Below are 25,634 nucleotides of genomic sequence, written 5' to 3'. Positions count from 1 at the left end.
TTCCTCTCCCACTACCCGCGACTGGACTTCCTCTCACTACCATATTTGGTGGTGAGAAAAATGTTCTAAATGGATGCTTCAGCTTTATAGCCCCTGTGACCTGTCTGGGTTCTGTTTACATTGGGGTTCAACCATTCACTATATGTTGTTCAACATAACTAGTTTACTGTTTCTTAACAAATCAATGTGTTTTCTCGGCTATGGTTTGTGTTGTGGTCTTGGTTGTTTTTAGTCAAGGAAATGTAGCGTAGCTAACTGCAGTGTTTTCACTGTCTGAAATCTGGCTACTTCGTCTTACTGTAGCTTGGTCTGTGCAATGCAAATTAACGTGAGCAGCGTGGCAGTTTCCCAAAGTTTGGTGGTTTTAAATGTAGCTAGCTAGGTTTTGTGTAAGAAAGCATGATCACAGATTATCCATTATGAGGAATGATGGCGGAAGCGGATGCTGAATTGGGTTGTGAATCTAATGGCGGTAGAATCAAGGAGAATGGAAAACGGAGCCAAGTAGAGTACAGTGATGAGAATCTACGGTTTGGTAATGAGGAGCAGCTGATCGGATGGCAAGATGGTGCCGACAGACATGGCAGCTCTGCTTCTAGCTCCTAAACAACTTTGCAGTATTTTGTTTTTTTGTGTGTTATTTCTTACATTATTAGCCCAGAACGTTTTTTGTGTTATTACATACAGACGGAAATAACTTTTGGATATCAGAGCAGCAGTAACTCACCCACATTATGACCAGGAATACGACTTTCCCGAAATGGATCCTTTGTTCCTACCCCCCAGGGCAATTGAACTTATCCCAGAGGCTGCTCCAAGACGCCGCTGGCGGAGAAGAGGTATTCGGAGTGGACTTCTAGTCCGACTCAGGAGGTGTGCACACCATCCACCGCTTCCGAGTATATTACTCGCTAATGTTCAGTCTCTGGACAATAAAGTAGACGAGCTCAGGGCGAGGATCTCCTTCCAGAGAGACATCAGGGAATCATGGCTCTCTCCGGATATACTGTCCCCGTCCATACAGCCAGCTGGGTTCTCAGTACATCGCGCAGACCGGAATAAAGAACTCTCCGGGAAGAAGAAAGGCGGTGGTGTATGTTTCATGATTAACTACTCATGGTGTGATTGTGATAACGTACAGAAACTCAAGTCCTTTTGTTCATCCGACCTAGAATACCTCACAATCAAATGCCGACCGTATTACCTCCCAAGAGAATTTTCTTCGGTTATAGTCACGGCCGTGTATATCCCCCCTCAAGCCGATACCACGACGGCACTCAAGGAACTTCACTGGACCTTATGCAAACTGGAAACCACATATCCTGAGGCTGCATTTATTGTAGCTGGGGATTTTAACAAAGCAAATTTGAGGAAAACGCAACCAAAGTTCTATCAACACATTGACTGTAAAACACTCAACCACTGCTACTCCAACTTCCGGGATGCCTACAAGGCCCTCCCGCACCCTCCATTCGGCAAATCAGATCACGACTCCATTTTGCTCCTCCCTTCCCATAGGCAGAAACTCAAACAGGAAGTACCCGTGCTAAGGTCCATTCAACGCTAGTCTGACCAATCGGAATCCATGATTCAAGATTGTTTTGATCACGCGGACTGGTATATGTTCTGGGTAGCCTCTGAGAATAACATTGATGTATACACAGACACGATGACTGAGTTCATCAGGAAGTGTATAGGGGATGTTGTTCCCATGGTGACTATTAAAACCTACCCAAACCAGAAACCGTGGATAGATGGCAGCATTCGCGCAAAAGTGAAAGCGCGAACCACCGCATTTAACCATGGCAAGGTGACTGGGAATATGGAAGAATACAAACAGTGTCATTATTCCCTCTGTAAGGCAATTAAACTGGCAAAACATCAGTATAGAGACAAAGTGGAGTCGCAATTCAACGGCTCAGACACGAGACGTATGTGGCAGGGACTCCAGACAATCTCAGATTATGACGGGAAAACCAGCCACGTCGCGGACACCGACGTCCTGCTCCCAGACAAGCTAAACACCTTCTTCGCCCGCTTGGAGGATAACACAGTGCCACCGACGCGGCCCGTTCCCAAGGACTGTGGGCTCTCGTTTTCCGTGGCCGACGTGATTAAAACATTTTAGCATATTAACCCTCGCAAGGCTGCTGGCCCAGACTGCATCCCTAGCCGCATCCTTAGAGCATGCGCAGACCAGCTGGCTGGTGTGTTTACGGACATATTCAATCTCTCCATATCCCAGTCTGCTGTCCCCACTTGCTCCAAGATGGCCACCACTGATCCTGTACCCAAGAAAGCAAAAGGTAACTGAACTAAATGACTATCGCCCCGTAGCACTCACCTCTGTCATTATGAAGTGCTTTGAGAGGCTAGTTAAGGATCATCTAACTTACCTGACACTCTAGACCCACTTCAATTTGCTTACCGCCCCAATAGTTCCACAGACGATGCAATTGCCATCGCACTGCACACTGCCCTATCCCATCTGGACAAGAGGAATACCTATGTAAGAATGCTGTTCATTGACTATAGCTCAGCCTTCAACACCATAGTACCCTCCAAGCTCATCATTAAGCTCGAGGCCCTGGGTCTGAACCACGCCCTGTGCAACTGGGTCCTGGACTTCCTGACGGGCCGCCCCCCAGGTGGTGAAGGTAGGAAACAACACCTCAACACAGGGGCCCCACAAGGGTGGGTGCTCAGCCGCCTCCTGTACTCCCTGTTCACCCATGACTGTGTGGTCAAGCACGCCTCCAACTCAATCATCAAGTTTGCAGATGACACAACAGTAGTAGGCTTGATTACCAACAATGACGAGACCGCCTACAGGGAGGAGGTGAGGGCTCTGGGAGTGTGGTGCCAGGAAAGTAACCTCTCACTCAACATCAACAAAACAAAGGAGATGATCGTGGACTTCAGGAAACAGCAGAGGGTGCACCCCCCTATCCACATCGACGGGACCGCAGTGGAGAAGGTGGAAAGCTTCAAGTTCCTTGGCGTATACATCACTGACGAACTGAAATGGTCCACCCACGCAGACAGTGTGGTGAAGAAGGCGCAACAGAGCCTCTTCAACCTCAGGAGACTGAAGAAATTCGGCTTAGCACCTAAAACCCTCACAAACTTTTACAGATGCACAATTGAGAGCATCCTGTCGGGCTGTATCACCGCCTGGTACGGCAACTGCACCGCCCGCAACCGCAGGGCTCTCCAGAGGGTGGTGCGGTCTGCCGAACGCATTACCGGGGGAAAACTACCCGCCCTCCAAGACACATACAGCACCCGATGTCACAGGAAGGCCAAAAAGATCATCAAGGACATCAACCACCTGAGCCACTGCCTGTTCACCCCGCAATCATCCAGAAGGCGAGGTCAGTACAGGTGCATCAAAGCTGGGACCGAGAGAATGAAAAACAGCTTCTATCTCAAGGCCATCAGACTGTTAAATAGCCATCACTAGCACATTAGAGGCTGCTGCTGCCTATTGAAATCACTGGCCACTTTAAGAAATGGAACACTAGTCACTTTAATAATGTTTACATATCTTGCACTACTCATCTCATATGTATATACTGCATTCTATTCTATAATATTCTACTGTATCTTAGTCCATGCCGCTCTGTCATTGCTTGTCCATTTATGTATATATTCTTAAATTCCATTCCTTACTAGATTTGTGTGTATTGGGTATATGTTGTGAAATAGTTAGATATTACTTGTTAGATATTACTGTACTGTCGGAGCTAGAAGCACAAGCATTTCGCTACACCCACTATAACATCTGCTAAACACGTGTATGTGACAAATAACATTTGATTTGATTTTATGTATATACTGTATTCTATTCTACTGTATTCTAGTCAATGCCACTCCGACATTGCTTGTCCTAATATTTATACATTTCTTAATTCCATTCTTTTACTTTTAGATTTGTGTGTTTTGTTGTGAATTGTTAGATACTACTGCACTGTTGGAGCTAGGAACACAAGCATTTTGCTACACCCGCAATAACAATTGCTAAATATGTGTATGTGACCAATAAAATTTGATTTGATTTGGATTAACAATCTTGAAGAATCCATTTGAGATATCCAAACTGGTGGAGAAAGTGCTGTGCAAAGTGAAGGCTGTGAGGATCACGAGAGGCAGGCTTGTTTTGTTTTTTTGTGCTTCTGCAGATCAGAAGGAACATGTGTTGTGTCTTAATCAATTTGATAAGTTTGAAGTGTTGTGTGTGTCGCTTCGGAACAGGGCACCCCTTAAGGGGGTTATATCTGGCGTTTCGTGGGAAGTTGATTTGGAAGAGGAACACGTCGGATTAATCGAGTGGTGAACGGGGAAAAAGTGAAGAGTTTATCTGTTTCTTTTGTTTTTTGAAATGGAGTCTCTCCCTAATGAAGTGCGGTTAGGGTATATTAACTACAGATGTAGAGCATTTATCCCAAGAACAATGCAGTGTGAACATTGTAAAGCTTTTGGTCATGTAGAAAGTGTTTGCAGAAGGGAGAAGCCGAGATGTCCAAGTTGTGGAAATGATCATATTAAGTGTTATAAAGTGATGACAATGTGACATGTTATAATTGCGGTAGGAATCATGAAGCCACGTCTTCTGGATGCCCCACAAGGGTGAAAGAGGATGAGGTGGCCCTAGTCAGGGTTGTCCAGAGCATTTCATATGCAGCAGCTGTGAAAGGGGTTTGAATGTTGCACCAGAAGAGTCCATGGTGGTGGATAGGCCTTCACTGCAGGCTGCAGGGGTTGTCTTACACCAAGAGGATCCTGACATTTTAAAGGTTAAAAAGGTGGACTTTGTGGCCTTTATCGCAATGGTGATAAATGGCACTGCCAAGGTGGAGAGAAGGTCCAGGAAGATTGAAATCATTGTGATTGCGGCGGAGCGGTTCCTGGGGCTGAAAGATTTCACAGCGAAGGAGTGACATGGAATATTATCACAAGCCGTACCACCTTCTCAGGTCCTAGAGCCTGGAAAGGGAGATATGGAGAACTAAAAGAAGGAAGTAGTGGGAGTTTTGTTTGTTTTGACAATGTACTATTTTTATTAGGGTGGATTGTTAGAATCACTAACTATGGATTTATTTATTTTTTGGTTTCAACCCGTCCAGTTAGTGGCGGCAATACAACTTTTGGATGTAGTCAGCCATAAAACCCACAGAAGAAGAAGAAGAAGAAGAAGAAGAAGAAGAGCGTCCATTACGTCATTCAGGCAGGTGCTTTTTTTACTTGCAGTTTTCAGACAAGACTATAAAGCAGCAGCCCGTTTAGCACTTGCATCATAGCCTTTATAGTTGATGCACATCGATAACGCTAACATTTAATTCAATAAGCCAATATTCAGTCGCCCGAATAGAATAACATTTGGTGCTTTGCAATTGGAGCCTGCTGTATATGGACGGGACTTCCATGCATTTGTCCGTGCTGTAGAAGGAAAAGAGAGCCCTTTGCACCGAGCAGAAAAGAAGGTACGTTGACAGCTAAGTTGGCTAAGTCTTTTTAAATGTCCGCATTCCAAAACGACGACATTTTGTCATTTTACGTCTCAATCTCGACCATTATGCATGAATATGAACGTCTCCCCGTGACAGTGTTATTGTTAACTGACAGACAGCAGTCACTTCGAGGCTCGTAGCTAACAGCTGATGATGAACGTCATAATATCAGCATTTTGCATTAGCCGACCGGCTACCGAGCTACGGCATAGTGGTATATTGGTTACATTCCGTGGGAGGTCGGTCGACGTGACCGCTGTTATTTAGATGTAGTTTGTGTCCAGTATCTGATAGTTAGCTACATTACATCGTCATAACTGTCATACTGTCAAGTCGTTTTTTATCTCGTTGCAATATGTTGTGTGCGGCAGAAGTAGCCCTAATGCGTGCAGCTTTGAGTGGGTTTGCTTTAGCAGTCGTTTCGTGGAGATTGTCGTTGTTTGTAGATTCAAAAGAGGGCAATAATAGACATGTTGTGCAACATCATTTCCACTGGACACGGTAGCAATAACACAGGACTAGGAGCTGTCTCTTCTCGACACGGTAGCAATAACACCGGACTAGGAGCTGTCTCTTCTCGACACGGTAGCAATAACACCGGACTAGGAGCTGTCTCTTCTCCAAGCACATAGGCTAGGCTACTGTAGCAAGTGACCGACGTGTTTGGAAACAAGCCTACAAGGGTACATAGCAAAGTGCATGAAGACACACTACTGGTCACTCACTACTGGTCACTCACTACTGGTCACTCACTACTGCCTATATCCACCATAGCACTACAGTGCTATGAAAAAGTATTTTGCCCCCTTTCTAATTTTCTCTACTTTTGCATATTTGTGATACTGAATGTTATCAGATCTTCAACCAAAACCTAATTATTAGATAAAGGGAACATAAGTGAACAAATAACACAACAACTACATATTTTATTTCATAAACAAAGTTATGCAACACCCAATTCCCCTGTGTGAAAAAGTAATTGCCCCCTTACACTCAATAACTGGTTGTGTGAAAACCAAACTGCATTCCACACTAAGAACATCATACCAAAGGTCAAGCATGGTGGTGGTGTGATGGTTTGGGGATGCTTTGCTGCCTCAGGACCTGGACGACTTGCCTTAATAGAAGGAACCATGAATTCTGCTCTGTATCAGAGAATTCTACAGGAGAATATCAGGCCATCCGTCTGTGAGCTGAAGCTGAAGCGCAGCTGGGTCATGCAGCAAGACAATGATCCAAAACACACAATCAAGTCTACATGAAAATTGCTAAAAAGCAACAAATTGGAAGTTTTGGAATGGCCTAGTCAAAGTCCAGACCTAATCCCAATTGAGATGTTGTGGCAGGACTTGAAACGAGCAGTTCATGCTTGAAAACCCACACGTCACTGAGTTAAAGCAGTTCTGCATGGAAGAGTGGGCCAAAATTCCTCCACAGCGACGTGAGAGACTGATCAACAACTACAGGAAGCATTTGGTTGGAGTCATTGTAGCTAAAGGTGGCACAACCAGTTATTGAGTGTAAGAGGGCAATTACTTTTTCACACAGGGGAATTGGGTGTTGCATAACTTTGTTTATGAAAGAAATGAAATAAATATGTAATTGTTGTGTTATTTGTTCACTTATGTTCCCTTTATCTAATATTAGGTTTTGGTTGAAGATCTGATAACATTCAGTATCACAAATATGCAAAAGTAGAGAAAATTAGAAAGGAGGCAAATACTTTTTCATAGCACTGTGTATTTCTCAGTGCCTACTATTGCAGGCGTTATGCTTTGGTTGTGTTCCTAAATTCCCTCTGGCTATCTACTCCGATTTCAGAGCACTCTCGTCTGACATGCTGACCATACCACTCGCGGCTTGCCTGCGATCAGGACATGCAAGTTGAAATATCAAAACAAACTCTGAACCAACTATATTAATTTGGGGACAGGTCGAAAAGCATTAAACATTTATGGCAATTTAGCTAGCTTTCTGTTGCTAGCTAATTTGGCCTGGGATATAAACATTGGGTTGTTATTTTACCTGAAATGCACACGGTCCTCTACTCCGACAATTAATCCACAGATAAAAGGGTAAACCGAGTTAGTTTCTAGCAATCTCTCCTCCTTCAGTCTTCTTCTTTGGACTTTTAAATGGCGATTGGCAACCAACTTTATGGTGCATTACCCCCACCAACTGGACTCAAATGTGGACCTCAGTTCATCTTTCAATCACCCACGTGGGTATAGTGGGTACTCCTAAAAACCAATGAGGGGATGGGAGAGGCGGGACTTGCAGCGCGTCAAGCGTCACAAATGGAACCAAATTCTATTTTAGCGCCTGGCTACGCAGATGCTCGCGAGGAGTGTAGGTGCAATGATTGAATAGCATGTATGTGTACATTTATTTTGCAACGCTCGAGCACGTAACGTGAGAGGTGTGGTCAGCATGTAACTGTGCTGCTGGCAACAATTTAATAACGTTTTTTTTGCCGACGTTTACTGACACCGGTCAATATTCAACGGGTGTTGAGCGTTATTCTGCTCACATGCTGACCACACCGCTCGCGCAAAATAAATGTACACATACATGCTATTCAATCATTGCACCCACACTCCTCGCGAGCGTCTGCGTAGCCAGGCGCTAAAATAGAATTTGGTTCTATTTGTGACGCTTGATGCGCTGCAAGTCCCGCCTCTCCCATCCCCTCATTGGTTTTTAGGAGCATATACCCACGTGGGTGATCGAAAGATGAACTGAGGTCCACACTCCAGTCCAGTCGGTGGGGGTAATGCACCATAAAGTTGGTTGCCAACCGCCAGATAAAGTCCAAAGAAGAAGACTGAAGGAGGAGAGATTGCTAGAAACTAACTCGGTTTACCCTTTTATCTGTGGATTAACAACCCAATGTTTATATCCCAGGACAAATTAGCTAACAACAGCAAGCTAGCTAGCTAAATTGCCATGAATGTTACGTGCGTTTCGACCTGTCCCCAAAGTAATATAGTTGGTTCAGAGTTCGTGTTTTTTTATTTTTTTTATTTCACCTTTATTTAACCAGGTAAGCCAGTTGAGAACAGGTTCTCATTTACAACTGCGACCTGGCCAAGATAAAGCATAGTAGTGCAATAAAACAACAACACAGAGTTACATATGGGGTAAAAAACATAAAGTCAGAAATACAACAGAAAATATATATACAGTGTGTGCAAATGTAGCAAGTTATGGAGGTAAGGCAATAAATAGGCTATAGTGCAGAATAATTACAATAGTATTATGTGTCCTGATCGCGTTTGGTGTGGGTGGACAAAATCAACATATCATATAATATGCCATTTTTATATAATATGCCATTTAGCAGACACTTTTATCCAAAGCGACTTACAGTCATGTGCGCATACATTTTTACGTATGGGTGGTCCCGGGGATCGAACCCACTACCCTGGCATTACAAGCGCCATGCTCTACCAGCTGAGCTACAGAGGACCACAGTGTTATATGCGATGGCGCATGGTCGATCTAGTCAGCGTGTTACAGTCCCCAACGCTCTGGATAACATGAAAACAGCCTAACCAGCTCTGCTAGGGCGAATAAAATGGTCAGAGTGAGCTGTTCTCTCATTTTTTTGTCAGGAATTAGCTAGCTAGCAAGCTAGCCAACGTTAGCCAGTTAGCTTGGGTGCTTGACTGCCGTTGTGAGGTCAGAACGCTCGGATCAACCCTACTCCTCGGCCAGAGCGTCCAGTGTGTGCGCTCTGAATGCTCAGAGAGCGAAACACTCTTAATTTATAAACGGACAATTTGACAACGCTCTTCATTTACGAACGCACAGAGCGCACTCTGGCACTCCAGGTTGAATTTACGAACACAGCCATTATCATTATCCTAATATTATCCTAACATAACCAGTCCATCCTGCAGTCTGTATATTATAGGGTGGTGTTGTGGAGCGTAATGCTGGGTTGCAGCTCACGAAGAGGAGGAGGCTGCTATCTGGGATGGCTTCTGACCTTAACCCTGACCCTGCCTCTGGCCTCCCTACAGATGGACCACCATGGACTCCAAGGTAGGGTCAAGGACCAGGGAGGATGGGCAGGGAGCATGTAGCAAATTCAAGAGATATATATTATTACATATACATGCCTATCCCTGTCAGGGCAGTGTTGGCCCCTCTTGTTGCAGGCTTTATGTTGCCTGTTGCCATTCTAACATGACCCTCTCCTCTCCAGGCCACCCCCTCCATCCTAACCACCAGGCCACCAGAGGGGAGCGGTCTAAGCTGCTGCTGCTGTCCTTCGATGGGTTCCGCTGGGACTACGTGGACCGTGTCCCCACCCCTAACTTCCACGCCCTGATGGAGGAGGGGTCAAGAGTTGAGCAGGTTGAGAACGCCTACATCACAAAGACCTTCCCTGACCACTACACCCTGGTCACCGGGCTGCATGCCGAGACGCACGGCATCGTGGGTAACGAGATGTACGACCCCGACCTTAACGCCTCCTTCTCCATGGAGACGCATAGCGCCTATGAGCCACGCTGGTGGGCTGGGGCAGAGCCTCTGTGGGTGACCAATCAGAAGCAGGGTGGGCGGAGCGGCGGGGTGATGTGGCCGGGGTCGGACGTGGAGATCGGGGGGGCGTACCCGTCACGCTACGTTCCGTACAACGCATCGGTGAGTTTCGAGAGGCGCGTGGAGACGATGGTAGCCTGGCTGATGGGGGAGGGGCCAGGGGAGGGGGTTGGGTCTGTGCAGGGGGGTGTGGACTTTGGCGTGCTATACTGGGAGGAGCCTGACGAGAGCGGTCACAACCTGGGCCCAGAGAACCCTCTAATGGACGTGGTCATCGCTGATATAGACGACAAGCTCGGCTTCCTCCGCAACGAGCTGCGCAAGAAGGGTCTGTACCTACTGTCTATGTACATTATACAATATCAATAGTCGTAGAACAGGGGTGGCAAATGGTTTCTCTCAGGCCCCCCTTCCAGCATTTGGAACATCCCCTCCTGTGTCCATCTGTTTCTATGGACACAAGCAATGTTCATGACACAACTGTTTACGCCCCTCTTTTTGGCGGAGAGAAAATGTTGCAGCTTTAAAGCTTAGTTCCTGCAATTCTACACATTTTGTCTTGGGGTGCAGAGAACCTTTTGCAGTTTTAAAAACATATGTTCTTGCAGTTCTATTCATTTTGCCATGTCTAATGTGTACTCGTGATATTTGAGAGACTCAAACATTACTACAATATCTATGGGCTAGAAAACGTTAGCTGGCATGGGCAAGTTGATCTGGACATTTCTGACAAGTTATAAATATCTCTCTAAGGTCTGAAATGACTGACATGACAAGAGGAATACTGATGATGCACGACCCAATTTAGACATTTCACCTTGTGCATTCTACTATTACAACTTTCAAGAGGAAGTTGAAAGCCGGACTGAGTTCCTTAAAACAATAAAATGTTTGGGAACAACTGATGTAGACTGTCTGGTCTGTATCTCTCTATAGAACCACTGATGTAGACTGTCTGGTCTGTATCTCTCTATAGAACCACTGATGTAGAATGTCTGGTCTGTATCTCTCTATAGAACCACTGATGTAGACTGTCTGGTCTGTATCTCTCTGTAGAACCACTGATGTAGACTGTCTGGTCTGTATCTCTCTATAGAACCACTGATGTAGACTGTCTGGTCTGTATCTCTCTATAGAACCACTGATGTAGACTGTCTGGTCTGTATCTCTCTATAGAACCGAAGCCGGTCTGTTTCTTTAGGAAGATAACATAGGAACTCTGGTCTAATCTTGAGACATGTAAATTAATCAATTTATCTAGAGACGCATGTAATTGATCAATTCATCAAATAAATATTTAATTATTGGTCAATTAAATGTAATTAATTAATTTTATTCTGACTGCATTCCTAGGTCTGTACGAGAGTGTGAACCTGATTGTGACCAGTGATCATGGCATGACCCAGTTGTCCATGGACAAGGTGATCGAGCTGGACCAATACCTAGACAGAGACCTCTACACCTGGGTGGACAAGAGCCCCGTGGTGGGAATACTACCGAGAGAAGGTAGGATACTGGGAATACTACCTAGAGAAGGTAGGATACTGGGAATACTACCTAGAGAAGGTAGGGTACTGGGAATACTACCTAGAGAAGGTAGGATCCTGGGAATACTACCTAGAGAAGGTAGGATCCTGGGAATACTACTTAGATAAGGTAGGATCCTGGGAATACTACCTAGAGAAGGTAGGATCCTGGGAATACTACCTAGAGAAGGTAGGATCCTGGGAATACTACCTAGAGAAGGTAGGATCCTGGGAATACTACCTAGAGAAGGTAGAATCCTGGGAATAATACCTAGAGAAGGTAGGATCCTGGGAATACTACCTAGAGAAGGTAGGATCCTGGGAATACTACCTAGAGAAGGTAGGATCCTGGGAATAATACCTAGAGAAGGTAGGATCCTGGGAATAATACCTAGAGAAGGTAGGATCCTGGGAATAATACCTAGAGAAGGTAGGAATACTGGGAATACCACCTAGAGAAGGTAGAAATACTGGGAATACCACCTAGAGAAGGTAGGAATACTGGGAATACCACCTAGAGAAGGTAGGATACTGGGAATACCACCTAGAGAAGGTAGGATACTGGGAATACTACCTAGAGAAGGTAGGATACTGGGAATACTACCTAGAGAAGGTAGGATCCTGGGAATACTACCTAGAGAAGGTAGGATCCTGGGAATACTACTTAGATAAGGTAGGATCCTGGGAATACTACCTAGAGAAGGTAGGATCCTGGGAATACTACCTAGAGAAGGTAGGATCCTGGGAATACTACCTAGAGAAGGTAGGATCCTGGGAATACTACCTAGAGAAGGTAGAATCCTGGGAATAATACCTAGAGAAGGTAGGATCCTGGGAATACTACCTAGAGAAGGTAGGATCCTGGGAATACTACCTAGAGAAGGTAGGATCCTGGGAATAATACCTAGAGAAGGTAGGATCCTGGGAATAATACCTAGAGAAGGTAGGATCCTGGGAATAATACCTAGAGAAGGTAGGAATACTGGGAATACCACCTAGAGAAGGTAGAAATACTGGGAATACCACCTAGAGAAGGTAGGAATACTGGGAATACCACCTAGAGAAGGTAGGATACTGGGAATACCACCTAGAGAAGGTAGGATACTGGGAATACTACCTAGAGAAGGTAGGATACTGGGAATACTACCTAGAGAAGGTAGGATACTGGGAATACTACCTAGAGAAGGTAGGATCCTGGGAATACTACCTAGAGAAGGTAGAATCCTGGGAATAATACCTAGAGAAGGTAGGATCCTGGGAATACTACCTAGAGAAGGTAGGATCCTGGGAATACTACCTAGAGAAGGTAGGATCCTGGGAATAATACCTAGAGAAGGTAGGATCCTGGGAATAATACCTAGAGAAGGTAGGATCCTGGGAATAATACCTAGAGAAGGTAGGAATACTGGGAATACCACCTAGAGAAGGTAGAAATACTGGGAATACCACCTAGAGAAGGTAGGAATACTGGGAATACCACCTAGAGAAGGTAGGATACTGGGAATACCACCTAGAGAAGGTAGGATACTGGGAATACTACCTAGAGAAGGTAGGATACTGGGAATACTACCTAGAGAAGGTAGGATACTGGGAATACTACCTAGAGAAGGTAGGATCCTGGGAATACTACCTAGAGAAGGTAGAATCCTGGGAATAATACCTAGAGAAGGTAGGATCCTGGGAATACTACCTAGAGAAGGTAGGATCCTGGGAATACTACCTAGAGAAGGTAGGATCCTGGGAATACTACCTAGAGAAGGTAGGATCCTGGGAATACTACCTAGAGAAGGTAGGATCCTGGGAATAATACCTAGAGAAGGTAGGATCCTGGGAATAATACCTAGAGAAGGTAGGAATACTGGGAATACCACCTAGAGAAGGTAGAAATACTGGGAATACCACCTAGAGAAGGTAGGAATACTGGGAATACCACCTAGAGAAGGTAGGATACTGGGAATACCACCTAGAGAAGGTAGGATCCTGGGAATAATACCTAGAGAAGGTAGGAATACTGGGAATACCACCTAGAGAAGGTAGGAATACTGGGAATACTACCTAGAGAAGGTAGGATACTGGGAATACTACCTAGAGAAGGTAGGATACTGGGAATACTACCTAGAGAAAGAAGGATACTGGGAATACTACCTAGAGAAGGTAGGATACTGGGAATACTACCTAGAGAAGGTAGGATACTGGGAATACTACCTAGAGAAGGTAGGATACTGGGAATACTACCTAGAGAAAGAAGGATACTGGGAATACTACCTAGAGAAGGTAGGATACTGGGAATACTACCTAGAGAAGGTAGGATACTGGGAATACTACCTAGAGAAGGTAGGATACTGGGAATACTACCTAGAGAAGGTAGGATCCTGGGAATACTACATAGAGAAGGTAGGATCCTGGGAATACTACCTAGAGAAGGTAGGATACTGGGAATACTACCTAGAGAAGGTAGGATACTGGGAATACTACCTAGAGAAGGTAGGATACTGGGAATACTACCTAGAGAAGGTAGGATACTGGGAATACTACCTAGAGAAGGTAGGATCCTGGGAATACTACCTAGAGAAGGTAGGATCCTGGGAATACTACATAGAGAAGGTAGGATCCTGGGAATACTACCTAGAGAAGGTAGGATCCTGGGAATACTACCTAGAGAAGGTAGGATCCTGGGAATACTACCTAGAGAAGGTAGGATCCTGGGAATACTACCTAGAGAAGGTAGGATCCTGCCTAGAGAAATAGTCTGTAACTGTCTGTTTTACCTGTCCTGTAGGTAAGTTAGAGGAGGTTTATAGTGCGCTGGTGGAGGCCAATCCCAACATGGTGGTGTATAGGAGGGAACAGATCCCTGACCGTTTCCACTACCGTCACAACAACAGGATCATGCCCATCATTATCGAGGCCAAGGAGGGCTGGACCATCACCCAGAACAGAACCACTGGACCACACATGTGTAAGGAAATACTAAGTCAACTAAAACCGGTACTAACATGTGTAAGGAAATATTACAACACATAACCTGCCAAATTCCAATTTGAGATAGTAGTATTATAACTAAGACTTTCACAAGTTCAAATCATTAGGCTGTCAGTTGGACATTTGAGTTACCAATATTAGGATTCAGTCCACAATGACCGTGTAATTAACAGTAAACGTGTTCCAAGTGTGTTTTTAATGTTCTAAATGTGTTAATCCTGTTTTAACACGCTTCTCTCTCTCTGTATTTCACAGTGGGTAACCACGGCTATGACAACACCCTACCCAGCATGCACCCTGTCTTCGTGGCGCGTGGCCCCGCCTTCCGTCAGAACTACATGAAGAGTTCCATGCGTTCCGTTGACCTCTACCCCCTCATGTGTCACATCCTGTCTGTCCGGCCCCGCCCCAACAATGGTTCTCTAGCCCGGGTTAGGGACCTCCTCTCTGAGCCCTCCCCCCCCACACCCTCCACCCCCCTGGAGGGCAGATACCAGCCTTCCTTCGCCAACACCCTGGGCGTGGTCCTGGGGGTTGTCATGGTGACAGGGTTCCTGGTGGTTATCATCAAACAGATGACGCTCCGACAACTACCCAGCAGGCACTTCAGGAGCAGAGAGATGGCGCAGCCGCTTCTACAGGAAGATCTACAGCTTTAGAGGAGAGGAGAGGAGAGGAGAGGAGAGGAGAGGGGAGGGGAGGGGAGGGGAGTGGAGTGGAGTGGAGTGGAGTGGAGTGGAGTGGAGTGGAGTGGAGTGGAGTGGAGTGGAGTGGAGTGGAGTGGAGTGGAGTGGAGTGGAGTGGAGTGGAGAGGACAGGAGAGGAGAGGAGAGGAGAGGAGAGGATCAGGGGTTTTAGACCACTGTGACATCTCTGAGTTCAGTTCGTCAGGCTGTTCCTGTCGGTCTGTCTACAGGTCCATTACTACCACGTTACTACTGTAGTCCATATAGTTGTCAATAACAGGTCCATTACTACCACGTTACTACTGTAGTCCATATAGTTGTCAATAACAGGTCCATTACTACCACGTTACTACTGTAGTCCATATAGTTGTCAATAACAGGTCCATTACTACCACGTTACTACTGTAGTCCATATAGTTGTCAATAACAGGTCCATTACTACCACGTTACTACTGTAGTCCATATAGTTGTCAATAACAGGCCCATTACTACCACGTTACTACTGTAGTCCATATAGTTGTCAATAACAGGTCCATTACTACCACGTTACTACTGTAGTCCATATAGTTGTCAATAACAGGCCCATTACTACCACGTTACTACTGTAGTCCATATAGTTGTCAATAACAGGTCCATTACTACCACGTTACTACTGTAGTCCATATAGTTGTCAATAACAGGTCCATTACTACCACGTTACTACTGTAGTCCATATAGTTGTCAATAACAGGTCCATTACTACCACGTTACTACTGTAGTCCATATAGTTGTCAATAACAGGCCCATTACTACCACGTTACTACTGTAGTCCATATAGTTGTCAATAACAGGCCCATTACTACCACGTTACTACTGTAGTCCATATAGTTGTCAATAACAGGTCCATTACTACCACGTTACTACTGTAGTCCATATAGTTGTCAATAACAGGTCCATTACTACCATGTTACTACTGTAGTCCATATAGTTGTCAATAACAGGTCCATTACTACCACGTTACTACTGTAGTCCATATAGTTGTCAATAACAGGCCCATTACTACCACGTTACTACTGTAGTCCATATAGTTGTCAATAACAGGTCCATTACTACCACGTTACTACTGTAGTCCATATAGTTGTCAATAACAGGTCCATTACTACCATGTTACTACTGTAGTCCATATAGTTGTCAATAACAGGTCCATTACTACCACGTTACTACTGTAGTCCATATAGTTGTCAATAACAGGTCCATTACTACCATGTTACTACTGTAGTCCATATAGTTGTCAATAACAGGTCCATTACTACCACGTTACTACTGTAGTCCATATAGTTGTCAATAACAGGTCCATTACTACCACGTTACTACTGTAGTCCATATAGTTGTCAATAACAGGTCCATTACTACCACGTTACTACTGTAGTCCATATAGTTGTCAATAACAGGCCCATTACTACCACGTTACTACTGTAGTCCATATAGTTGTCAATAACAGGCCCATTACTACCACGTTACTACTGTAGTCCATATAGTTGTCAATAACAGGTCCATTACTACCACGTTACTACTGTAGTCCATATAGTTGTCAATAACAGGTCCATTACTACCACGTTACTACTGTAGTCCATATAGTTGTCAATAACAGGTCCATTACTACCACGTTACTACTGTAGTCCATATAGTTGTCAATAACAGGTCCATTACTACCACGTTACTACTGTAGTCCATATAGTTGTCAATAACAGGTCCATTACTACCACGTTACTACTGTAGTCCATATAGTTGTCAATAACAGGTCCATTACTACCACGTTACTACTGTAGTCCATATAGTTGTCAATAACAGGTCCATTACTACCACGTTACTACTGTAGTCCATATAGTTGTCAATAACAGGTCCATTACTACCACGTTACTACTGTAGTCCATATAGTTGTCAATAACAGGCCCATTACTACCACGTTACTACTGTAGTCCATATAGTTGTCAATAACCGGTCCATTACTACCACGTTACTACTGTAGTCCATATAGTTGTCAATAACAGGTCCATTACTACCACGTTACTACTGTAGTCCATATAGTTGTCAATAACAGGTCCATTACTACCACGTTACTACTGTAGTCCATATAGTTGTCAATAACAGGCCCATTACTACCACGTTACTACTGTAGTCCATATAGTTGTCAATAACAGGTCCATTACTACAACGTTACTACTGTAGTCCATATAGTTATCAATAACAGGTCCATTACTACCACGTTACTACTGTAGTCCATATAGTTGTCAATAACAGGCCCATTACTACCACGTTACTACTGTAGTCCCTATAGTTGTCAATAACAGGCCCATTACTACCACGTTACTACTGTAGTCCATATAGTTGTCAATAACAGGTCCATTACTACCACGTTACTACTGTAGTCCATATAGTTGTCAATAACAGGTCCATTACTACCACGTTACTACTGTAGTCCATATAGTTGTCAATAACAGGTCCATTACTACCACGTTACTACTGTAGTCCATATAGTTGTCAATAACAGGTCCATTACTACCACGTTACTACTGTAGTCCATATAGTTGTCAATAACAGGTCCATTACTACCACGTTACTACTGTAGTCCATATAGTTGTCAATAACAGGCCCATTACTACCACGTTACTACTGTAGTCCATATAGTTGTCAATAACAGGTCCATTACTACCACGTTACTACTGTAGTCCATATAGTTGTCAATAACAGGCCCATTACTACCACGTTACTACTGTAGTCCATATAGTTGTCAATAACAGGCCCATTACTACCACGTTACTACTGTAGTCCATATAGTTGTCAATAACAGGTCCATTACTACCACGCTACTACTGTAGTCCATATAGTTGTCAATAACAGGTCCATTACTACCACGTTACTACTGTAGTCCATATAGTTGTCAATAACAGGCCCATTACTACCACGTTACTACTGTAGTCCATATAGTTGTCAATAACAGGCCCATTACTACCACGTTACTACTGTAGTCCATATAGTTGTCAATAACAGGTCCATTACTACCACGTTACTACTGTAGTCCATATAGTTGTCAATAACAGGTCCATTACTACCATGTTACTACTGTAGTCCATATAGTTGTCAATAACAGGTCCATTACTACCACGTTACTACTGTAGTCCATATAGTTGTCAATAACAGGCCCATTACTACCACGTTACTACTGTAGTCCATATAGTTGTCAATAACAGGTCCATTACTACCACGTTACTACTGTAGTCCATATAGTTGTCAATAACAGGTCCATTACTACCATGTTACTACTGTAGTCCATATAGTTGTCAATAACAGGTCCATTACTACCACGTTACTACTGTAGTCCATATAGTTATCAATAACAGGTCCATTACTACCACGTTACTACTGTAGTCCATATAGTTGTCAATAACAGGTCCATTACTACCACGTTACTACTGTAGTCCATATAGTTGTCAATAACAGGTCCATTACTACCACGTTACTACTGTAGTCCATATAGTTGTCAATAACAGGTCCATTACTACCACGTTACTACTGTAGTCCATATAGTTGTCAATAACAGGCCCATTACTACCACGTTACTACTGTAGTCCAAATAGTTGTCAATAACAGGCCCATTACTACCACGTTACTACTGTAGTCCATATAGTTGTCAATAACAGGTCCATTACTACCACGTTACTACTGTAGTCCATATAGTTGTCAATAACAGGTCCATTACTACCACGTTACTACTGTAGTCCATATAGTTGTCAATAACAGGTCCATTACTACCACGTTACTACTGTAGTCCATATAGTTGTCAATAACAGGTCCATTACTACCACGTTACTACTGTAGTCCATATAGTTGTCAATAACAGGTCCATTACTACCACGTTACTACTGTAGTCCATATAGTTGTCAATAACAGGTCCATTACTACCACGTTACTACTGTAGTCCATATAGTTGTCAATAACAGGTCCATTACTACCACGTTACTACTGTAGTCCATATAGTTGTCAATAACAGGCCCATTACTACCACGTTACTACTGTAGTCCATATAGTTGTCAATAACAGGCCCATTACTACCACGTTACTACTGTAGTCCATATAGTTGTCAATAACCGGTCCATTACTACCACGTTACTACTGTAGTCCATATAGTTGTCAATAACAGGTCCATTACTACCACGTTACTACTGTAGTCCATATAGTTGTCAATAACAGGTCCATTACTACCACGTTACTACTGTAGTCCATATAGTTGTCAATAACAGGCCCATTACTACCACGTTACTACTGTAGTCCATATAGTTGTCAATAACAGGTCCATTACTACTACGTTACTACTGTAGTCCATATAGTTATCAATAACAGGTCCATTACTACCACGTTACTACTGTAGTCCATATAGTTGTCAATAACAGGTCCATTACTACCACGTTACTACTGTAGTCCATATAGTTGTCAATAACAGGCCCATTACTACCACGTTACTACTGTAGTCCATATAGTTGTCAATAACAGGTCCATTACTACCACGTTACTACTGTAGTCCATATAGTTGTCAATAACAGGTCCATTACTACCACGTTACTACTGTAGTCCATATAGTTGTCAATAACAGGTCCATTACTACCACGTTACTACTGTAGTCCATATAGTTGTCAATAACAGGTCCATTACTACCACGTTACTACTGTAGTCCATATAGTTGTCAATAACAGGTCCATTACTACCACGTTACTACTGTAGTCCATATAGTTGTCAATAACAGGTCCATTACTACCACGTTACTACTGTAGTCCATATAGTTGTCAATAACAGGTCCATTACTACCACGTTACTACTGTAGTCCATATAGTTGTCAATAACAGGCCCATTACTACCACGTTACTACTGTAGTCCATATAGTTGTCAATAACAGGTCCATTACTACCACGTTACTACTGTAGTCCATATAGTTGTCAATAACAGGTCCATTACTACCACGTTACTACTGTAGTCCATATAGTTGTCAATAACAGGTCCATTACTACCACGTTACTACTGTAGTCCATATAGTTGTCAATAACAGGTCCATTACTACCACGTTACTACTGTAGTCCATATAGTTGTCAATAACAGGCCCATTACTACCACGTTACTACTGTAGTCCATATAGTTGTCAATAACAGGTCCATTACTACCACGTTACTACTGTAGTCCATATAGTTGTCAATAACAGGTCCATTACTACCACGTTACTACTGTAGTCCATATAGTTGTCAATAACAGGTCCATTACTACCACGTTACTACTGTAGTCCGTATAGTTGTCAATAACAGGCCCATTACTACCACGTTACTACTGTAGTACATATAGTTGTCAATAACAGGTCCATTACTACTGTAGTCCATATAGTTGTCAATAACAGGTCCATTACTACCACGTTACTACTGTAGTCCATATAGTTGTCAATAACAGGTCCATTACTACTGTAGTCCATATAGTTGTCAATAACAGGTCCATTACTACCACGTTACTACTGTAGTCCATATAGTTGTCAATAACAGGTCCATTACTACCACGTTACTACTGTAGTCCATATAGTTGTCAATAACAGGTCCATTACTACCACGTTACTACTGTAGTCCATATAGTTATCAATAACAGGTCCATTACTACCACGTTACTACTGTAGTCCATATAGTTGTCAATAACAGGTCCATTACTACCACGTTACTACTGTAGTCCATATAGTTGTCAATAACAGGTCCATTACTACCACGTTACTACTGTAGTCCATATAGTTGTCAATAACAGGTCCATTACTACCACGTTACTACTGTAGTCCATATAGTTGTCAATAACAGGTCCATTACTACCACGTTACTACTGTAGTCCATATAGTTGTCAATAACAGGTCCATTACTACCACGTTACTACTGTAGTCCATATAGTTGTCAATAACAGGTCCATTACTACCACGTTACTCCTGTAGTCCATATAGTTGTCAATAACAGGTCCATTACTACCACGTTACTACTGTAGTCCATATAGTTGTCAATAACAGGTCCATTACTACCACGTTACTACTGTAGTCCATATAGTTGTCAATAACAGGCCCATTACTACCACGTTACTACTGTAGTCCGTATAGTTGTCAATAACAGGTCCATTACTACCACGTTACTACTGTAGTCCATATAGTTGTCAATAACAGGTTACTACCTGTAGCTGTTCAGGACCTACAGTCATCCACTACTTCATAGGATATCATCTTTCTATTATATGTGCAATAATGTTGTTTTATATATGTTACTGTCTGTAGGGGGCGTATTTCTGTACAGACGCATGTGTATTGCCCCTGTGAAGTGTGAGAATCATAAACCATAACCATTCGTTGGAGACGTCACAACCACTAACCATTCAGGGCTTGACACTCAGGTAAATTTGCCAGTGGCACACCAGGCCAGAACCAAGTGAAAACTACTGGCCCGAATGAGAAAATTACTGGCTGGGCCAAGATCACAGGAAGGCGAGTTATGCACGCAGAATTTCAATCATGGGTGATTTCATGTTTAATTTGCAGTCTGGGCAAGTACCTTAAAGCCTATTATAGCCAACCATACAATCTGATATTTACACTGATTGTTTGGAAAACAAAAATACCCTTTAGGGCCTATATAGTACATGGCTGAAGCACGGTCACCTGTCTGATGCAGCATGGTGGCTCCATGGCTGAAGCACGGTCACCTGTCTGATGCAGCATGGTGGCTCCATGGCTGAAGCACGGTCACCTGTCTGATGCAGCATGGTGGCTCCATGGCTGAAGCACGGTCACCTGTCTGATGCAGCATGGTGGCTCCATGGCTGAAGCACGGTCACCTGTCTGATGCAGCATGGTGGCTCCATGGCTGAAGCACGGTCACCTGTCTGATGCAGCATGGTGGCTCCATGGCTGAAGCACGGTCACCTGTCTGATGCAGCATGGTGGCTCCATGGCTGAAGCACGGTCACCTGTCTGATGCAGCATGGTGGCTCCATGGCTGAAGCACAGTCACCTGTCTGATGCAGCATGGTGGCTCCATGGCTGAAGCACGGTCACCTGTCTGATGCAGCATGGTGGCTCCATGGCTGAAGCACGGTCACCTGTCTGATGCAGCATGGTGGCTCCATGGCTGAAGCGCGGTCACCTGTCTGATGCAGCATGGTGGCTCCATGGCTGAAGCGCGGTCACCTGTCTGATGCAGCATGGTGGCTCCATGGCTGAAGCACGGTCACCTGTCTGATGCAGCATGGTGGCTCCATGGCTGAAGCACGGTCACCTGTCTGATGCAGCATGGTGGCTCCATGGCTGAAGCACGGTCACCTGTCTGATGCAGCATGGTGGCTCCATGGCTGAAGCATGGTCACCTGTCTGATGCAGCATGGTGGCTACATGGCTCGCAGCCCTGAATGCCAAGCCCTGGCATTAGTTGGTGATGTCATAACCATTCGTTGGTGAAACGTGAAGTGCAATTGCTATAGGTTTTAAGGACTAGGAGGGATTCTTAACTTTCTGTGTTAGGTTGATAGTTGACTACTGAGTTGTGAGATCTGAGAGCCCATTTTGCCCTAAATTAACAGAAATCATGATAAAGGGGCACAGCAGTGGGATGAGATGAGGTGTGTAGGACATGTGTGTTTTTGCACTCTTTATTTACAGTGCATTCGGAAAGTATTCAGACCCCTTGACCTTTGTTACATTACAGCCTTATTCTTAAATGGATTTTTAAAAAATCCCACTCATCAATCTAGACAATACCCCATAATGACAAAGCAAAAACAGATTAAAAAAAAAAAAAAAAAAAAAAAAAATCCAGGTCTCTCCAGAGATATTCGGTTGGGTTCAAGTCCGGGCTCTGGCTGGGCCACTCAAGGACATTCAGAGACTTGTCCCGAAGCCACTCCTGCGTTGTCTTGGCAGTGTGCTTCGGGTCATTGTCCTGTTGGAAGGTGAACCTTCGCCCCAGTCTGAGGTCCTGAGCGCTCTAGAGCAGGATTTCATCAAGGATCGCTGTCCTCATCTTTCCCTCGATCCTGACTAGTCTCCCAGTCCTGCCGCTGAAAAACATCCCCACAGCATGATGCTGCCACCACCATGCTTCACCGTAGGGATGGTGCCAGGTTTCTTCCAGACGTGATGCTTGGCATTCAGGCGAAAGAGTTCAATCTTGGTTTCATCACACCAGAGAATCTTGTTTCTCATTGTCTGGGAGTCCTTTAGGTGCCTTCTGGCAAACTCCAAGCGGGTTGTCATGTGCCTTTTACTGAGGAGTGGCTTCCGTCTGGCCACTCTACCATAAAGGCCTGATTGGTGGAGTGCTGCAGAGCTGGTTGTCCTTCTGGAAGGTTCTTCCATCTCCACAGAGGAATTATGGAGCTCTGTCAGAGTGACCATCAGGTTCTTGGTCACCTCCCTGACCAAGGCCCTTCTCCCCCTGATTGCTCAGTTTGGCCGGGCGGCCAGCTCTAGGAAAAGTCTTGGTGGTTCCAAACTTCTTCCATTTAAGAATGATGGAGGCCACTTTGTTCTTGAGGACCTTCAATGCTGCAAAGAAAGTTTGGTACCCTTCTCCAGATCTGTGCCTCGACACAATCCTGTTTCAGAGCTCTACTGACAATTCCTTCGACCTCATGGCTTGGTGTTTGCTCTGACATGCACTGTCAACTGTGGGACCTTATATAGACAGGTGTGTGCCTTTCCAAATCATGTCCAATCAATTGAATTTACCACAGGTGGACTTCAATCAAGTTGTAGAAACATCTCAAGGATGATCAATGGAAACAGGATGCACCTGAGCTCATTTTCGAGTCTCATAGCAAAGGGTCTGAATACTTATGTAAATAAGGTATTTCTGTTTTTATTTTTAATACATTTGCAAAAATGCTTTGTCACTATGGGGTGTGTTGTGTAAATCGATGAGGAAATCATGTAATTTAATCAATTTTAGAATAAGGCTGTAACGTAACAAAAGTGGAAATAGTCAAGGGGTCTGAATACTTTCCGAAGTCACTGTATTATTGTTCAACTTATGACTAATCTAAAAGTTATACAGTATATGTTTCTTGTTGCTTAGTCAGTGTGCATTATGATTTGTTTTTTTTGCTAACTGACAAATCAAATATCTGTTTGATTAATATTAATCTAATACTCAAAAAAGGAAAAGGAATATCTCAGTTGATTGTTATGTAGCGTTTTCTTCTGATGTCTTACAGTATTGCATTAAAGACGTGTTGTAAGTAATGCAGTACATTAGAGGTGTAACTAATGAGGTACATTGAAGAGGTGTTGTAACTAATGAGGTACATTAAAGGAGAATTTCACCCTGGGGGAATCTGGGCTTGTTTTCATCATGTCTGAGGCATTTCACACATTCATTGGTCACGAAGAGGGTGGGACTGGGCTTCAGGTGCTCAATGATACATCCTATGACGGCTTCCGGTGTACGGATGGGGAGAGGGGAGGGGGGGGGGGGGGGTGAGATCTGAAAATAAATGTAGTCCTGCTTTGTGGAACAAAGGCTCTATGTGATACTGATCGCACTATACGTTTTTGCGCATGTAGATATGGTTGTCCTTGTTCGATAGAACCATTGGACGTCTTTCAGCGATGTTCCTATCGGCGGATTCATTGCTAATATACAAGTCGACACATTTTGTTCCAGTCTCTGAAAGTCTACAATTTGTGTGGAGCGTGGCTTCATCCTCCCGTCCCTCCCCAAGGTGAACACTAACAACATAATCCCTTGGGCAAAACTGAAAGAACTGACCAGACCGCAATGGCTTCAAGTGATTCCTCTCATCAACACATTTTTTTATGTTCTATTAGCTACATGGTGACATTCAACCATACATGTTTCAACCTGAACATAGCGAAGAGGATTCGAAACAAAGACTTGGATTTAGCTAGATGCTCAGTTACAGCCAATGCCAGCACCTAGAGGGCAGATGACAAATATGGTTGCTAGAAAAAGCCATATCTCAGACTGCCCACCTTAATCTTTTCTTTTTATTGGCCAGTCTGAGATATGGCTTTTTCTTTGCAACTCTGGCTAGAGGGTCAGCGTCCCGGAGTCGCCTCTTCACTGTTGACGTTGAGACTGGTGTTTTGCGGGTACTATTTAATGAAGCTGCCAGTTGAGGACCTGTGAGGCGTCTGTTTCTCAAACTAGACACTCTAATGTATTTGTCATCTTGCTCAGTTGTGCACTGGGGACAGGTGTGCCAAGCTTGTAGCGTCATACCAAAGAAGACTCGAGGCTGTAATCGCTGCCAAAGGTGCTTCAACAAAGTACTGAGTAAAGGGTCTGAATACTTATGTAAAATAAATATTTCAGTTTTAAATTTCC

General features: G+C 43.9%; 1 protein-coding gene and 1 long non-coding RNA gene across 9 annotated transcripts; both read left to right on the top strand.

Annotated features, from left to right (window-relative positions):
* Positions 1-5,342: 5,342 nt before the first annotated feature.
* enpp5 (ectonucleotide pyrophosphatase/phosphodiesterase 5) lies at positions 5,343-15,248 on the top strand (the record flags this gene model as incomplete). The annotated part of the gene is made up of 6 exons (XM_084196909.1): positions 5,343-5,483; positions 9,401-9,557; positions 9,721-10,389; positions 11,415-11,567; positions 14,367-14,546; positions 14,825-15,248. Coding segments are annotated over 6 exons (1,704 nt in total), but the record flags the coding sequence as incomplete, so codon positions are not given.
* Positions 15,249-15,387: 139 nt separating this feature from the next.
* LOC311122566 lies at positions 15,388-25,252 on the top strand. Of its 8 annotated transcripts, XR_014612465.1 has the most exons (6): positions 15,388-17,435; positions 17,536-18,085; positions 18,186-19,585; positions 19,736-20,435; positions 20,586-24,647; positions 24,769-25,252. It is a non-coding gene; the product is annotated as an uncharacterized lncRNA (long non-coding RNA). The 8 variants fall into 8 exon arrangements; XR_014612466.1 differs by lacking the exons at positions 20,586-24,647; positions 24,769-25,252 and having other exon boundaries at positions 15,391-16,785; positions 17,186-17,435; positions 19,736-20,579; XR_014612467.1 differs by lacking the exons at positions 20,586-24,647; positions 24,769-25,252 and having other exon boundaries at positions 15,392-15,785; positions 15,836-17,435; positions 19,736-20,579.
* Positions 25,253-25,634: the final 382 nt, after the last annotated feature.

This window comes from Coregonus lavaretus (assembly GCF_964263955.1).
Source record: "Coregonus lavaretus genome assembly, contig: HAP1_SCAFFOLD_490, whole genome shotgun sequence".
NCBI lineage: Eukaryota > Metazoa > Chordata > Actinopteri > Salmoniformes > Salmonidae > Coregonus > Coregonus lavaretus.
The sequence above is the reverse complement of the archived record's forward strand: the minus strand, read 5'-3'. Positions and strand labels throughout refer to the sequence as shown.